At 49.1% G+C, this 18,571-nt stretch overlaps 1 protein-coding gene across 1 annotated transcript in view; it reads right to left on the bottom strand.

The window, feature by feature from the left end:
* Positions 1 to 1,012: 1,012 nt before the first annotated feature.
* The window catches only part of SGPP2 (sphingosine-1-phosphate phosphatase 2), a 37,542-nt gene continuing 19,983 nt past the window's right edge, over positions 1,013 to 18,571 (bottom strand). Inside the window, exons 3-5 of the mRNA XM_059822900.1 lie at positions 10,751 to 10,930; positions 8,149 to 8,238; positions 1,013 to 1,558 (exon numbers count right to left, since the gene is read on the bottom strand). Of these exons, the coding sequence (XP_059678883.1) occupies positions 1,013 to 1,558; positions 8,149 to 8,238; positions 10,751 to 10,930 (816 nt within the window). The remainder of the gene's footprint in view (positions 1,559 to 8,148; positions 8,239 to 10,750; positions 10,931 to 18,571) is intronic.

Raw genomic sequence — 18,571 nt, 5'->3', positions numbered from 1 at the left:
TGAACACAAGCCTCAACACTGTGGTAAGAGCTCTGCTCGGTTGTATGTAGGTAAAGGATCTTTTAGTGGAGGCTTTCTTATAATTATTCAAGATGGATTTGTTATAAATCACTTAAAATGTTTTGTGTTGAATTTTTCTTTCTTCTGTTTTACTTTTTTGTTGTTTCTTTTAAAGGATTGCAGTGGGTAAAACCATACACACAGAACTAGCCAGGTCTGGCAGTGCCATCAGAAGACACTATGACAAGCGACAAGTACAACAATCATCAGATTTCTTTAGGGAAATGCACAGCCGTACCCAAGCGTGGCCGTCTGATCTCTGCCGATGCTGGCTGCTGAAGAAACCTGCCGTCTTGGCCAGCAGGACACTCCCACCGAAGCCCGACGGTGGGAAGGTGCCAGCGCTTGAAAAGCCTCCACCTCTCTCCATCTCCACATCACCTTCCCATCTTCAGCCACTCTTCCTTCGCCCCCAGTCCTCAGGGGATAGCGGGGCACAGACAGAGCTCTGCCTGCCCCAAGGACAGCGCTTCGCTCTTGGCTGGTTGCCTCTCCCCCCACCCCACCAGCCGCTCGCTCCCCCTGCCCCAAGCGCGAGCCCTTCCTCAGCTTCATCTCCTTCTTCAGCAGGAGCAACCCCACGGCCAGGCAGGCAGTTTCGCAGCCCACGGGGCCGGCGTCCCACAGGCACAGCCATGCTTCCCAGCAGTCCCGACTCCACGGCAAACCAGCCACTGCTGCCGCTCTGGCAGGGATTTTGGTTTTGTACTCTGTGCTTGTCATCTTTAGTCATCTGGGCCAGGCGTCTCTAACTACGGGACACAGGGGGGTCAGCGATTTCTAACCCGAAGTTATTTGTGTACAGCGATCCCCATGACTCTTCTGAATCGGGTATTTTAGACCAGTGCAGAAAGGCACAAAACACTTTTTGGTCAAGTTACCAGCCTTGAACAACTCATCACATCTCTGAAATGGTGATGCCATACATTACTTTGTAAGGAAGGCGCTGCGCTCACATCAATCCTAACAGCTCATGCAGCAGCGGCACAATCACAGTAGCACTGAAGCCAACCGAGGAGTACGTTATAAATTTATATGGCACTTCGACTTCCAGTCGTCTTCGGGCTTCCAGGTCGCCAATGGAAAACTTGTACCGATGACAGAGCATGCCAAGGACCACACTCTTCATGAGCCGGCGCGTCAGTAGAACAACAAAGATCCCTACAAAGAACCTGGCTAGTACAACCACCACCATTTTACTGGTAATCAGAGGAAATCCAAGCTGAAAATTTTCGCTGGTGTAGGCTGGCACAGTGTACTGGTTATTTAACCAAAATCCCACAGTTGCTCCAGCTCCTGCTCCTAAGATAGTAGTGGTGTCTCCCCTGGTAGGGCTGTAAAAGTCTAGTTTGGGGTAGTTGTAACATAAGACAAGAGGCACAACTATGGAAAGCAGTGGACAGAAGGGACTAGTTAACAGTAAGTGATCTATCATGTCCCACGCAGGATACAAGAGCACGAGCAGCACAGCCGAAATCAGTGCTCCGCCAATCACGTCCTGCAAAGAGATCACGTTTAAAAGCTTTGTGAGACCTGGAAGGTAAAGCAGATATTCTCGGGTGATGATAAAAGACCGGTATCTGCATTCATGAGCACGCAGCAGCAGAGGAACACCCTGAATTGACAGCACTGGCACTGCCCACATACAGTGACAACCCAAAGCTTGTGCTAAACAAAATGTGACAATCTATGAACCCATCCTTAGCCTTGTCCATATGAATATATCTATTGACTTGTATTTTTCCCCTGAACAAGTGAGATTCTTCCCCTCACCTGCCTTCATGTTTTAAGGGCACTCTCCACCTATGACCTCAGTGGAAAAGGCACATGCACAACTCCATCTCAGGGACGATATCACAGTAAGCTGCCTTCATACAAACCCTTCCCCTCCCATAATCCTACAAGTAATTTCATCATATCAGTAGGATTATCGCTTGCTTGCTTTGCATAAATGGGAAGATGCCGTCTTTTGTCAGAGACAAGCACCCAGCCCAGGAACACAGGCTCCGGGGGAGAAAAGCGCGGAGCTGCGAGACATGGTGCCATGATTTCTGCCGACCGCAGCGAGAGGTAGGCACCGCCAGGCAAGAATACATCAAGGAGAAATTTGTTGCCCAACATCTGAAATCCGGCTTGTAGTTAAGCGCCTGAGGCAAGCGCATAGTTAAAACCTAATTTATTAACAGAGGCAAATAAGGTGTTTTGAGAACTTGATTGTTGTCGACCGCAAGGCTGGGAAAGGAGACAAGAGCTAACCCCTAACAAAAGCTGTCTGTGTGAGAGCAGCCAGATAAAAAGCAATATAACGAGTTTCCCCGTGCTGCTCTCCCGGCATTGCTCAGGAGGCAGCAGAATTTGTATTCTGGCCATGAAATGCCCTGCAAAAGCTAGAGTTAATCACAGGCAGAAATGTCCTCTCTCAAGATTGTATCTTTTTCACCGAGTCATGACAGCTGACTACTACCGTGCTTGGTCACAGTCTAAAACAAATTATTTATGAGAACTTCATTCATAGTTATGCGGGAACGAGAGGACTTTTTCACAACAGAAATACTTAATGACTTTCTGGTAAATATGCATCACTCCAGTATGGATGAACTCTAGCTGTTTACAACTTCCAGGCAATAGATTCAGAGCACATTTGGTTTTAAGTGACTCCCAGAGCCATTTTGCATATTCCTAATACAAATTGCCACTTACATTTATTCCGTCATCCATGACAGCAGGATAGCCATGGACATACATAAAGTTGTTCACATATGTCTAATATGTAAAATACCATTAGGTGTCAATATTTCACAACATCAAAGATTTTAGATGATACCTTACACACAAAGGCATGTTTTGGCCTAAGAGTAAGTAACTGCATCAACACAAAAGAGCTGGGGGTTGCTCCCAGCACCGATGCTCAGGAATCGTATCACCTCTGTGCACCTCCACTTCCCACCTCACTATTCGTCCACTTCATATTAGAAGAAAAAAGTCCTGACATCTCAATACCCCCTCCACCTGTGATTAAGGAGTGACACTCAGAAGCTGTTCACGTGCTTTTCTCTTCCAACTGAAGACATTTAACCAAATGTTAACCTTCCCCTAACAAATGCTTTGTTCGGATTTACCCAGCTGACTCCAGCAGTTCCCGGGCGGGGCGCAGACACCCTCCATTTACAAACCTGAATAAAGTTTTCTGACTTTTGCTGTCCTCCCGCTCAGCCCCAACGCAGTAACACGGCCCCTGTAGCCTTGAGGCAGGGCCCAGATAACCAGCTCTGCTCCCAACCAGTGGCTTATACCAGTGGTCTCCAAAGTGGGAGCGCAAGGCAACCCGTCAGGCTGTGGGAAGAAAATGCTTTTTGCACCACTAATAAGTAAAGTAAAAAATAGATACATATTTTAAAAGTACTGTTTATTTCATCCTTATCTCACCCTTCTTTTAATTTCTATCTTTCTGTGTGTTTTATAATGTACTTATCAGTATAGTAATACATGTATGTAATTCATAAATAAATATACATATATTGGGCGTGCATGCTAAAAAATTTTTTACTGATAGGGGTACGTGATCAAAAAAGTTTGGAGATTAGTGGTTTATACTGTTTTTCCCCCCATCCACCAATATGTGGGCTTCTCCTTTTGGAGGCTCCTCGCTAGAAGCTGCTGGGGAGCGCGGGACATACCCAGCCACAGCCCCTCAGCAGTGACTCCCTTCGGATCTGGCGGGCACGGCAGGGGTTGGGTTTCTGAACACCCCGAAGAGGCAGGCGGGTTCAAGACCAACACTTTACGAGGACACGTAGCGGTGCAGAATTAATGATTTCCCCCTCGCCTGTTACACTAAGGAGAAGATGGGAAGAGGAGGGATGGCTCTGATTTCTGTGCGAAAAACTGCTTTTCTGGACTCCCCCCGCTGTGTACCCAGGAGCGGGACCTTAGCTCTTCCCGGTGGTGGAGCTGCTGTTAGCACTCCCAGGAAGCACATTCTTGCCTGTCTGCCTGTGTAAACAGATTAGCCTCTCGCCAAACCCGCAATTATAAAGGAATTTTTAAATGAGGGCAGGCACGGATTTTGCTCAAGGTGCAGCACTACGGGCAAAGCTTAAAACCGCCTGTTTGCCTGCTGGGATGCTCCAGCTCCCTCGGCACTAACGAGTGCCGTGGCAGTCTTCCACAGGCTCCATCCCTCCCAAAAAGCCCACCCCCGGCACCGTGCAGCTCGGCCCCACTCCCGCACAGCACCTCCCTGCCTCCCCCACAGCGACGAGCATCTGCCCGGGTTCGACATAAGGGAGGCCTCGCTCCTATCGATTTTGACTAGAAAGCTGTCATTTCGCTTCGCTACCTAAAGAACGGGCCAGTATCAGGTTTCCAGGGCTGCAAGCCCTTCAGGTTACTTTCCCGTGCTCCAGGTACATAAGCAAGTGAGGTAAAAATCCAGTCGCACGCGGTGCGTGGGGTGCAGGACTGGGGCGCCTCAAAATGCTTTCTGCCCGTCACGGAGGGAGCACGGCAGCGGAGCGGTCTGCGGATACTGGCAGTGCTGCTGCCATCCTTCTGCTGGGCTGGTATGTTTGTTTCACAAGGTCTTAGAGCACGATTTGGTTCAGGATTGCGGAAGCCCGTGATCTGGCTTTCTGAAGGCAAGGCTGTTCCATGCTCTTCCCACTGGAACTACGGTTGGAGATGTAAACACTCACAAAAGGCCCCCAGGAGATGGAAGCAGCACCCTGAACACCGTGGCACTCAAGCATCTTCCCTGATGTTTCCAATCAAAGCAGAAATAACAGTTTTCCTATTCTGTCTTGTATTGCCCGAATTGCTTTCAGGTTTTCATTTACAGCGCGAGATGCTACTTGCTCTCCTAAACAGCAGTATCTTACCTGCTTTCCATTCCTATAGGAGTAACCTATAACCTGTTTCATCCCACGAGACCCGTAGTGCCACAGCGTGTAAAGGGCTCCAATACATTGTTTGTTTATCAGCTTTAAAATATTTAAGATAATTTCAGGATTAATGGTGGTGTTAAAAAACCTGAGACACAGCACAGCAAGGAGCAGGGTGGGGGCTGCAGAGTGTCCTCTCCTGAGGCTGGTGTAATCAGCAATAAATGCACCAACACTGAATCGGTATATCTCAGGGGAACAAAACAATTTACTTTGTTTACAGAACCAACTTTCAGGTTTCTTTTTTGGCCATAAAAAGTGACCTTTTGACTTCTCCCTGTATCTTACCCCCCTCCCTGGCCGGCACAGGGCGTTATTGCTTTTAACTCGGGGCAGCACAAGTGGGAAGCTGCAGTACCAGTAAGGTTGTCACAAGGGCTGTGGCTCTTGAGTGACTGTCTGCTTCCCCGAGCCCCCCGTCACTGGCCAGAGACAGGGGAGCATGCATTGCACCAGGAGACCCAGCTCAGCCTCCACAGCGAATACCAAACCCATTAGCTTGGTGCATTAAGAAATTCCTACGGCTGGCCCTGAAGGGTTAAAAGAAGGCTAAAAGCCTCCCCTCCTCCCCCCTGGTTTGGGGGTGCCCTCGGCTGATGAAGTTCTTCCCAATACGATTGGCAGTGATCTTGCTCGCATCTTTTTGGAATACTGTGCACTCACGTGAACACCATCGCTCCTCGTTCAAATAGGAGATGACTCAGATGTGCTCCAGCAACGCTGAGACAGAAAAACTTGTTCATGTCACTGAGACAGGGATCAAAAATTGCTCCAAAGCTTTAAGATGGGGACTAAAGGAATATCTTCTAAAATACAGTTGTCTGGGGAAAAAAGCAAACACCACCAACAACAAAACCCCCAGTCCTGTCGTCTCCAACTGCGTTTTGCTCCTTAAAAATAACCTCTATAAAATTACAGATTCTCTGCTTCAGAATGTGTCCAAATTTTCACTTTGCCCTTTCCAGGTAACTCCGGATTCCCACTTCCCCAGCTCCTCAGACTCCATCATTTAAGACCTAAAAGGAAGGACCCTGCCATTCCCCTGCTTCTCCACACACTTGGGATATTCTCGTGCTGAGGTGCTGAAGTAGATTGTTGTAATGAAATTCTCTCTCAGCAGTGCAAGCGCATTGCTTCCACCCCATTCTCTAGCTGGGTGATGCTCTCCCGGTAACAGCCCAGGCAATGAGCTTTTCCCTAAGGATAACATTCATTCTGATACGGCTACGATGATGCAGATAGCTCTCATACCAGTTTATTGCCTCTCCAGAAGGTCTTTAATGGTAACATCTCTTCTACTGACACGACTGTGCCTTTTGAGGCCGCTCCTAACCCAAAAGCAATGCCAGCAATGCTGAAATACAGACTGATTTGTAAAGCTGAGGCTACAGAAGACGAGCCCCTGTGCCGGAGCTTCAGCTACGCTGTAGCAAAGCAAGGGGCAAGCACCTTGCCACTCCTTCGCTGGTTCCTCACACGGGAAAAATCAGTTACGCTAAGTCGTGGGTATATTGTACCCGTTCATTTGCTTTACTAAAATATTATGATTGCTTAATACATGATTATATCCTGTCAGTATTCACCTTCTACTAAGACCTCAGTTAAGAATTCATTAGACAGAGGCTGTTTCGGCTGGGGGCTTGGCTGAGCGGCCGCCGTGCCTCGGCCCCGCAGCACCTCGGGCAGCTTGGGGTGGGAGCCGTCCCTCGAAGTGTGGTAAATGGCTCTGAAGCGCACTTCTTCCCCAAAGAACCCGCCACTGCAGGTGGGACGGACAGTGCCACAGTAAGAGCGGGGTCGCGTTTGGGCAGCTGTGATGATCAGTCGTCTCCCCAGCTCTGTCCCCACCATGGCACGCATGGGATGAAGACCCCAGCAAAGTAGTTTGCCCTTTAGAAAGGCAGCATTGCTCACAGTTCAACTAAGGAGCTTTTTTTATTTTAAAGCCCTCTTCTATCGTGTCAAAGCCACAAAGGGCTTTTTCTTCTTTAGCCTAAAATCCATCTAAATTTAGAGGGGTCTTTCATTATGATGGACCAGCAAGGGAAGCATGCGAAGAATTTTTACTGATTGACTTAAGGTCACTAGTCAAGAAAGGGTGTCTCCAGCTTCTATTTAAGGTATTGTTTTGATCCACTAGGCCTGGAAGGGAAGGTCAAGCTATATTTTATAGAAAATCTTAATCTCATAAGGGCTCCCTTTCTTACAGTCATCAAGTCTCCTTATTACGAACATAATTATTACTTAGTAAAAAAATGCAATTATTTATGCATATGCAACCAACAAACAATGCGTATCAAATTCCTGCGGGGAAGTAGCTGGGAGTTTTTATCCATAGTTAGGCAGCTGGACCACTCCTCTGACCATTATATATAACAGATCAATAATGTTTCCTCTCGTCAGGAAGGAGCCAGCTACTGCCTAACCAAAGTTACACTGAAATCTGTTCTTAAAGCCGGGCTGACATCTCTAAACAACTGTGCCCAACAAGTCTGTCATATAAAGTCACAGATATTCTATGATTTTTTTTGAACGGAGTATTTGTGCATCTCAATCCTTTAAGAATGAATTTCCTACCAGCTGAAAACGAGAAGCTTGTCATAATATTTTTTCAAGTGCCATGTCCTTGTATGGAAACAGGAGACATGCTGTCCCCCAGTCCCCCAAGGGCAGCTCACTTGTCACGTTTTACCCTCTCCTCTGCTCCACCTGCTATTACCTCCCTGACACTCCCAGGCTAAACCAGCCCGGAATATTTCTCGCTGACAACAGTGATACTATTGCACAAAAGGCTTAGCTAAGGAGCAGCGTCAGTTGCCCAAGTACATTCCTCGCAATTAAAATTTCAAAACAGAGAACTACAATTCAGCTGCCACACCGACCTCACCCGGCTCCTCAAACCACGCGCACTGCTGCTTCCCTAATGGTATAAATCATTCCCCTGCGGATTCAAATAGCAATAGCCTGAGGGTTTCCTCACAGCTGCCTTTGAATGTACACCCTGAAATTTAGTGGCACGACTCCTGTATTCCTGCAGTGGCACGGCCAAGGCAGGATGTACATCGCTTGAAGAGCGGGAGACGGGAATCGCTGTAGGTAAGCAGGGCTGGAGGCAGGACCGGCTCGCTGCGGCGCTGGGCATCCTTACCAGGACCGTGTGCATCCCCGTGTAGAGCCTGCTGAGACACACCAGTGTCGAAAACACAAACGCTGCTACCAGGCCTAGTTCAAACGGATACTGTGAAAAGGGAAAAAAAATAAATACACACATTACACTGTTACCCACTTTAACATCAGTATATATCCAAAATAAAACATCCAAGCAGGCAGACTGACGTAAGGATCTCACGTTGGGAAGCGGCTCCTGAGCTGTGCTTTCCCAAAGAGATTAATGTGACCTGAGATGAGACCTCACATCGGCCAACGTGCAATCCTGCTGGAAGGTTGCTTCCTGATCCGCGGTGCCCACTTTTGCAAAGGTCTAGTCTTAGTATGGGGAAACCTGGGAAATGGATGGCATTTGCTGAGTTTTTCCCCACTATCCACCTGCAAAATCCATGTTAGCACTAAAGACCTTAAGGAAAAAAGGCACAGCATGTTGTACAAGCGATGCGCGAGGTTGAACTGCAGCCTCAGATCACCCAAGGGGAACGTGATAGCCACAGAGCCTGACCAGAAGCGTGATCAATAGTCCTTGAGCAGCGGGCTGGAAGGGAAAATCAATGTCTGGGCTGAAACCACAGTCCAGCTATTAGAGCAGTCAGGACCGCTCTTCCCTGTGACACTTAAGGTTTAATCGTCTTCTTATGTAGCTGGTTTTGCTTAATTCCCTCCCTGAGTTGCCTATGAACATGGAAAGAAGCATTGAAATAAATCAACATTTAAAAAGGAAAAAAAACCCCTCACATTTGGTAAAGAATAAGCTTAATATATTAGCCCTTAATCCAGTCATTCACATCCTGAAACTGAGTGGGCTGGTGAGCTCCTTTAAGTCCATAAAGGAGATTTTTCTGAAAAAAAATAAACCAACCCAAAATATAAATAAATGAAATTAATTCACCCAATTTGACACAAAGTCTCCATCTACTGCGGAGAGGCTGACGGCTGACCAGGGTGGCCGCAGGTCAGCGCAAAAATGCTTCTGTGGAAATTTTAAGCATAACAACTTGCCTCCAACCCTTTCCCCAGCGTACTGTAGCCCCCGGAACAGAGAGCTCAGATGTCACTCCCAGATCATAAAACGCTATTTTTTCCCCACTTCTCTAAGCCTTCAGAGGATTTAAGCCCACTTTATTCCCCCCTCAGCAGGCAGCCTGGGAGTAGTCCAGATCAGTAATTGATGACTAGGGCAGCTTTAGAAGATAGCAGCATAATGTACTGGTAGTTTTTTCCTTCTTAATAGAGGCAATTAAATCATTTAATTATTTTACAGCAGCTTTATTGTTTCATGGCAGTTTCCAAGAAGCATGAGACAGCCCGTGAAGAGCTGCATGTCCCACTGGCAGCTTATCAATTGAGGAGGAGGAGAAAGTGCTGCTGACCAGGTCTTTTTGGCAGCTCTGACGCATGGGATGGATCTGGCCTTCCAGGGCTGACAAACTTCCCACCTTATGGCTCCTCCTGCCCATCCCCATCCCACTGCCAAGCTGCTCAGACCACTTACCGTACAATTACCGGGGAGCAGGAGGCTGGCAGCACACCTTTGGGTACCACTGACCTCTCACTCATCCCTGCACTGCGGGCCGGAGCAAAGCCCATTGCTTCGCGGCTGGGACCGGCTGAGACCCTGCCCTTACTCCTCACCTCACCTTGAGAAACAGCAACGCTCAACACAACCAGCATCTCCAGTGTCTGGAACTGCTAGCAGTTTGGGACCCCTTCTGAAGTGAGGAAATAAGTATTGCTGCATCTCTTGAGCCTCAGCGAAGTCGCCAGCCCTTGCCAAGTCCCTGCCAAAAGGACACTGCATGGCCGTACTGCGAGCCCTCTTGATTACACAGGTTTATCTTTGAAATACCCTTGAGAAGGCTGAGAAATATGCTTAACTACAATGCAGCCAGGAAGTTACTATTGCTAGAGTACAGGAAACGTGTTTGGATTCATAAAATTAAAATAATCATCATGGAGAAATGAGTTTCCGGGAAACAAATGTTTTCAAAAGATAAAAGGCTGACAATTTGGAGAAAATAATTATGAGATCTCCCCAAGCAGCCTGCAGCACCAGTGCAGTGAAACTGCTGTTACTCCTCTGACAAACAGGCTCCCAAATTGTGTTGTACGCTACTAGTCTAACACAGGTTACAGCCAGGGGATTTCCAATGATGCTTTTCCTACACCATACAAAAACCAGGGGGGACACGGCTCCTTTGGTTTCCCGGGGAGCTGGCGTTTCCCGACATGCAGCATTGGCTCGGCAGGCACGGGGCGAGCACAAAATGCCGATGCCGGGCACCTTCCGCGGCAGCACCACGGCTCCCTCCAGGGTCACCCCGCGTGGCCAAACACGGCGAACCCACCAAACGGCGGCAGGGCAGCACAGCCTGCCTGTGGCAATCTCCCCTAAATTTCTTCTTGCGCCTATTGTCGGCCAGCTACAGGGAACAACAGGGAAAACTACATGTCTGGGAAAACAGATACGGAGCTCCTCTGGAAGTGGCAACAGCTCTGGATTTGCTAGTTTTCTGTAGCTTGCTGGAAGCAGGTACATGCTTTTCTTCTTTTTTTTTTTTTTTAATTTTTGTAACCCCTACCTTGTACTGGTTCACGGTTGCAATGAGAAAGGAGAAGGAGATGGCGGTAGCTGCCATGGCGTGGGTGGAAGGCATCCCATATTCCGCATCCGTCCTCATTTCCAGCTTGACGACAGGTGGCGAGCGGGGCCGAGGCCACTTCAGGATGTCCTTGGAGACCTGGCCTATGTACATCACTATCTGGGGAAAGACCACAGGGCTGTCAGTCAGCACAGGCAACCCCCACTCAGCCCACCCGAGAACCACCTCTATTTCTGCACTTTTTCCTGAAAAACCCACCATCCCAAGCGCAGAGTTTATCCCCTGAATTATTAAAGGGGTTTCCATTATCTTGGCCAGTGAAGGAAGTGGCGGTTTTACTGCACCATGTTGTAACCTGATGAGAAGTGGGACCACAAGGAGGGTTTGCTGATGAGATGCAGCAACACAGGATGGTGTGAGAGGGACAGCTGGCTCCCACCCCACGCTGGAGAAGTGTCCATTTCCTCCCTATCCCTTACAACCCCTCTCCTGCACAGCAAACAGGTATAAGAGAAATTTTTCTGCCACCACCTTCAGATCACCACCTTGCCCAGCCGCGTCCCTCCCAGTGCCACGCAGCAGCTCTCCGAGGGCAGCACCAGCTCTCCCGTTCCCAGCAGCTCCCACTCCACCCACCGCACAAGGTGCTGCAGGAACCCCGCTGGGACGCACCACCAGTGTGCTTATTAAATAATAACCTTGGCATCCCTGGGGAGACAGCAGAGGGAAAACTGGATGAGCAACATAAAGTACCAGTTCTCCTGCCTAACTCCCTAACAACAAAGGGCTTTTCTGCCCTGCTTGGGACACCAGAGGTTTAAGCAAGGGCCCCATTAATCAGCTACTGAGCACTGCAATGCGGTGATTTTGGGGGGGAACCTCTCATTCTCAGGTCACTGCAAGCAGTAGCAATGGGAAGCAGAGGCAAGAGGCAAAGCTGGTCAGCATCCCCGAGAGGTGCAGCCCATCCAGCAGTGCCCGGGGCACTCACCGTGCTGACATCCTCTGCTCCTCAGCACCCCCTTCCCAAAGGCAACACACTCTCAGCATCCACAGTGAGAAGGATAGGAACAGAAGTCACCCAGGTGGTCCCTGGAGGATCTATTTGCTTTCTATTGACCCCATCCTTCCTTAGGATAGTGCAGTGAGACATACGCAAAGCAAGCTCTACAAAAGAAAGCAAACCTTTTTTCTTTTTTTTTTTTTTTTTTAAGTGCAAAAATCAGGTAAACTGATATCTGCCACGAAAGCTCAGTTGCTGTGCAAGACGGCTGGCTATTCTGCTTCTCATGCTTCCACTAGCAAAGGAGGGGTCTTAAAATAACACCCTTCCCATGCTGGTGTCAGCCATATGCCAGAACAGCAACACCACCATCCGCTGCCGCAGTTGTCACCAGCCACATTGCATCCCTCTCTCCCACCAGCCATTTAAAAAAGGGTTTCACATTAAAAGAAAGACTTCAGGATTCACAAATCGGGACCAGGAAAAAGCCAAAACGTCATGCTCCTTCATCCCCCTCTCCACAGCAAAGCGCACACTGCAGGGAGTGCTAGACTTACAGCCAGCACCAGAGCCTGCAAAAGCGACCGCTGCTGCCTTTGCATCCTGTATCCCTCATCACATGAATCACATCGCCGCCTTATTACCGGCACCACCTGTGGCACGCCTGGCTGCTCCTCCTTCACCCTGATGCATGAGCATAGGGCAGTCAGCAAATAGCCTGCCCAGACTGTTCACAGTAAACACAGGCTCAAGGAACAAGTGTCTTAAAGAAACCATCACATGGGTTTATTTGGCTAATGCCACCAGTTTCCAAATGGATGCAGGCACATCTTTGGAAGTTAATTAAATTCCAGGGTTGAAAGCAACATTACTCTCTCCAATGGAACATAAAACACTGAGGCTACCATCTGTGATACCATCTGAGAGGCAAGGTAGGACGAGCCAGTTTATCAGCAGTCCTCTATAATAATGACTTCCACTTGTAGAAGTATTATTAGCACCAGTGCGTAAGAGTAGTACAGAAAGGGAAATGAGTCATCTTTGAAATGAAGGCTATGCTAGGACTCTGATGGTGAAAAACAGGCTGAATGCTGGAGGTGCTATAGGTGAGCAAAAATACCAGGCATCCTCACAACATCTTCCTTCCAGATTAAATTCTGACTCTTATATTTTTTTAAAACCACATATTGTATAGACATGTAGAGTAATGAGAGATGAGACAACCTCCATAAAATGTCCCGGGCAGTCCAGAATACGTTCAGACTAAGCCCTACCCTCTGAAGCACCAACCTTTGCCTTTAGCTTATCTGGGTGCTGTGCACGTGGTTTTACATGCAATGCCCAGGATTATCTGGCAGAAGCGGCAGTTGTGGGTGCGGTAAAACATCCCCCATCAGCCGAACTGGCAGGCTTCCCCAAGAAGACAAGTGCACCATTGCTGAAAGCCATCCAGCAAAGGTGTTGCTCTGCTTCGCCTGCCTCCCCATGCGCTGCTCACGAGCGGCTGGAGGAGCACAGACTGCCCAGGCTCCGCACGGGCTCTTTGGCTTGCAGCAGCCCAGAGTCCTGCCAGATCTGCCTGTGGCAGGCAGAGGGGTGCCCTCCCCGGGGAGAGGGTCCCACAGCGTGGTGCGGGGCAGGCAGAGCACCAGCCGGGAGCCGCGCACGCCTCCCCAGCCCAGCCCATCACACAGCTGGCGACTGAGGGCAATACCCCCACGGGTGTACCAGGCACAAATGTCCAGAGCTCAGCCACACAGTGAAAAAAAACCAAGGAGGAGGCCACCGCCGATGCAGTCACTACGTGACAAGTGTTGTGGAGAAACACACTTACAGCAATGTTTCATTGCAGAATATATCTGAATTGCACTCTATTGCAACGCTCATCTTCTTAGGATGGTATGTATCTGCCTTGCTTAAGTGGCATATTCTCTCTTAAGCCACATTTCACTATTTCCTGACCTCTGTCATTTTGGATTTATTCTGTAAGAGTCCCAGGAAAGAAAGCAAGCAGCCTGAAAGTTTTGGCCTGTTATCAGCTTTTTTCAACCTAGCAGGTGAGAAACACCCTGTAATAAACATCGTGAATCGTAACCACTGAAGCACTGGAAAGGAGGAGAAGGGAGATAGGGAGATGAACATGGGCGACAGGCTAAAGATCAACACTAAGCTAAGCCTCACCTACGCTTGACTTGAATTACCTATTTGTGCAATGCCAAAAATCTTTGATGGCCCTAGAATAAATTTAGCATGGGCAGAAATTACCCTAAGTCCGGACCAGCAAGTAACTTGGGATTGCTTAGGTCGCAAAGCCAAGATGACAGAACTGGGTAATTTCACTGTGATTTCCAGCCTACCCTAGGTAAGCCAAACAGCACATTCGCAATGGCTTTGAACAAACAGGGGAGGGCAGGTTAAGGCTTGACCCAGGAGCGTCTCACCCTGTAGCAGCCGATCAACAGCAAGTTTATGCATTTCAAAGTCTCAGGAAGGGTGATCCCCTGGGCTTCACCCAGCTCCCCTTTCTTCACAAGGGCTGGGAAGATTTAGTGAGGAAGGAGGGGCCAGGCTCAAACGATTCTCATCTAAGATTTAAATAAAACCCATGCCAAAAATCTTTACGTGCTCGTGTACGTTTCCACCCGATGGGTCTCCAGGCCCAAAGCTGAGCATTGGAGAGAGGAGGGAATAACAAGGCCCTCGAACACTGAGCGAGCAGAAACCGTTTGCTGTCTCGTAGGTATGGCAAAGAAGAGAAACCTTGAGGCAAATAATTTCTTCATGCTTTCTTGTTTTGTTTGCTTCTTTCCTATGTTACTGACATTTTTTGCCTACCTAGAGTGCGGTATTACAGCTCTCGATGCTATTCTTCTGTCTTTATATCTAGCACAGGCTCTCTTCCACGCTAAGTGAGACAGATCAACCAAATTTTCTGCAGTTCTGGTGGAAAACGGTTTGCAGACATCTTCAGCATAAATAATTTTAATTTGCACATTAATAAGTACCTCTGCATGCGGAATTTGTCTGAACCTGGAGAGTTTTCCATTACCAAAGCAACAAAGTCAGAGCCATGATGGATTGTGTAGGACACAATTAGCTGGAGAAGATAGTACACAGAAATGCACGGGAATTTAGTTGAAATTTCACCAAAGTTGATGGGACGGGCATGGCTAATTCTCTTTACTCTGAAAGCTGACGGCAGCAGCTCTAACTACCACATACCTCAGACTGTTCAAACCTTCCAAAATGAAACTTAACCGTTTCACACTCAAGTTACAAAGATGTGTTGGCAAACGAGAGGGGCTGCTTCGGCTGGCAGGGATGGAGAGGGACCTGGAGTTCAAGGATGGGAAAGGGAAAAGCACCCCAGCCTTCCTGGGTCACTGGACACGCACAAGCGTGGCCCATACCTGGGCAGAAGCAAAGTGATGCTCTTGGGCATCAGACAGGTCCGTACGGGGAGCCCCCACCTCGAGACCCCCGCCACGCTTTCCCACGGGAGCGCCCTGTTAGGGGAGGCTAAGGGAGTCTGCTCCACCTCTGTATTTCAAGTCCTGCAAGCTACGGTGGTGACAAATGCCACGATGCGAGTCCTTACTAAAGAAATGATGGCAAAAGCAAGGTGGACCATGGCACGGGAGTAGAGGTGTGGTGGAGGGATCACTAGCAACAACCACGCACACACATAATGCAGGGAAACGCTGCTTTCCCTTCTGCATTGAGGTGTGCACACGCACAGACACATAAGGAAAAGTTGCTCGCATACTGCTGCCACGGTGGGGACCCTCAGGAAGTTAGGTCAGCTCCCTAATACTTGCAGCATGACTTGACAGTGACATGGCAGCACCAGCTGGAGATGTGGGAAATAAAATTCATCCCCCAGCCCCTTCTTCCAAAGCCGCACGGGCATGGCCCATCCCTGCGGGGCTGTCACCACTGCTCCTCCCTGCCCCAGGAGCTCCCGGGCTGCGCAGCTCCTGCGTGCCCAGCCGGCTGCTCTGCCTCGGTGAAACACAAACCGGGCACTTCATTTATGCTTAATCCATGAGCTGCATTCGCAGGCAGAGGAGAGCCCAGGGCTAGGCGAGGCAGGCTCTCCCTCCTGCTCTGCAAGGGAATGCATTACCCATGTCTCATTCTGCTCCGTGGTGAAGCAGTAAGCAGCCTGGCTTACTGAGCCAGGCTTGAAATCTAGAGTACTAATCTGTTCAGAGTTGAACCAGCCTCTACTGTTTCTGCATTGCCAGGTGCTGCTGCATCAGCATGGCACGCTGTGGTCGTGCCGGGAATGCCATGCGGCACAGGCTGCGCCAAAGCTGCCATCCCTCCCCAGGGGCCCACATTTGTAACAGCACAGGCTGAACACATGGGCCAAGGCAGCAAGCCTGACACAGGAGGGCATTTTTCTAAGCCACCAGCCCACAACACTATTATTCATTTTGGGATTTTCTGTGCTATGCAAATGACTCTGAAGCCTTCAGAATTGAATCCTTACAACAAATGCAAGAACCATTTAAAAATTACTTGGGTAAAGGCTTCTTACTTGTTGTACACACTAGTTTCCCTCTCAAAGGGTTTTTCTGTAATGCTGTAAGCAACTCAAAAACAAGACTTCCCTCAAACTCTACCATACTGCTGAGGCAGCCTGGGCTGCGTGAGGGGAACAGCGATCCTTCAGAGCCAATGCATCAGGTGAAGGAAAAGCAAAGCTTTATTGCCACTATGGGTCAACAGCATCACGTTTTACTATGCAAATGTAATTAGTGATTGCTAGCAGCGCAACAGCATTTTCTGAGGTTTCCTCTGACTTTGCCCTAAGTCATATATACAGTCCGTCTCCAAAAATACATCCTTACCTGGGGCTTTGTACTGGGGTAAACAAGAGGAATCTATCTTTGTTCTAACAGATCTTGCTTTAGCAAACAATGAAAAATCAAACTCGAGGCATTGGCATCCACATAGGTCCAGGTGCCAATGCGTTCATCCCAACATCTGCGGGGGTTCCCTCTGGGACGAGGGGCTGTTCCCCTCCCTGTGGGCAGCACACTCCCATGAAGTGAGCTGGCTCCTTGACATTTGCATACCTCTGGTATTGCTTCAATAATTTAGGAAGTGTTTTTGCTCACCTGCAGGTGTTGCCTGCCATTTTCAATGGTTTTCCCACACTGCTCTCGCAATCTCTGTGGGCAGCACTTCTGTGCAGGGAGCAAGAGAGCTGCACATACTCACCGCTGCAGTGCAGACACGTATGCAGGCACATAGACAAACACACCTCCGCAGAGGCACAGGACCGGCGCCTCAAGGCGCCATTTCCCCTTTGGAACATTGACATGGCAGCTGCCCAGACCCCGTATGTGGCAGGTTTTAGGAAATGGGCCCAGTGCTGCAGGTGCGCTGTGTGTGGCACGTCCTCCCTCCTCCGCCACAACCTCCGCACGGGGACAGACACACCCGACCGTCCCACAGGCGTGCAAAGGTCAGGAGGAGCAATTCTTTTTGCACTCTGTAATATTTTGGCTAACAAAGGTGAACCAGAATATATTTATTTTCAACTTCTGATTTTGCAGCTCTCCCATCTGTGCTATCGATCTATTAAAAGGACAGGATGAAATTCTAGAGAAGACATGGGGTCAAAACGCATTGGCGACTTCTTTCCCGAGACTCACGCTGTGGCAGTCTGACTTTGAATCTGCTGTTTTGGCTCCAAAACAGAAACTCTATAACCTGGCTCTAGAAACCCTGCCCTGCAATAGTATTTGTCATCTTCCCAGAAAGGAAATTTACAGTTTGAAAATGATGTTGCTTTTGTTTTTATCACAACCTCTGTGTGCTGATAGGAGTGACAGAGCACATCGGGAACACTGGAAAGAGGGGAAAAAAATAAGGATGCACTATTAATAAACTGGCATTTGCTGAAGATTAGTCAAGCAGCAGCAAAGACTGTATCCTGAAAGTGCCAGCTATTTTTCATGGTTGTCAAGGCAGACGTGACTTTGATTCACGATACAGAAATTAAACCAAGCATCCAGTCTGCACAGCTTCTATTCTCAGCATCTCCCAACTAAGGCTTAAGTGAACAGATAACACTGCAACAGATAATAGCTGTGACTGTGCCCCTCAAGCATCACTTGCTTCACAGTGAAAGAGGAGCAGAGTGAGGAAGAGTATGTTCTTCTGGAGATGCTCCTCCTACCCCCAAGTCAATGCCAAGAACTAAGGTTTGGCTTCAGGGAAATAACCATGAAAGTCACCGAGCAGCACCGCTGGCCTTTTGCCTGGTGGCAGCCCAGGCGGAGGAAGCCCCGCAGAGCCCCAGGCCCCCACAGCCTGGGGGGCCCTAAGCCACCCTCTGATCACATCCTGCTCCCCATCCCCTCCCCGAGCCACCTGGATGCTGCCCACATGCAGAGATGCCAACAGTGACCGCGAGGCCGGGCACCACCTTGAGGCACATGCGCCTTACGGGAGAGGGCGGCTGGCTAGGGGAGCTCCGGGATCGGCCCTCTCCAGCGCCGTTTTCCAGAAAACACATCAATCTCGTGCTAGCTGCGCAGGAACTTCACACTACCTTTGCCAAGGATTCGGCCAGGTGCAATGGGACATTCAAGGTTGCATTGAGCTGGTGGGATGCTCAAACTCTTATTCAAGTTGTCCCAGCCACGGGGCAGGTCTCCAGCCCATGGCAAGCGGCAGCGCGGCAGCGCAGCATGGGTGGCACGGCCAGGGGCAGGAGGGGACAGGAGGAGGGAAGAGACAGCACAGACAGCTTCTTAAATATATACATAGGAGGAAAGACT

The sequence above is a fragment of the Gavia stellata genome, chromosome 11, assembly GCF_030936135.1.
Source record: "Gavia stellata isolate bGavSte3 chromosome 11, bGavSte3.hap2, whole genome shotgun sequence".
NCBI classification, from domain to species: Eukaryota; Metazoa; Chordata; class Aves; order Gaviiformes; family Gaviidae; genus Gavia; species Gavia stellata.
Note: the sequence above shows the minus strand (reverse complement) of the source record. Positions and strands in the feature narration are given on the sequence as shown.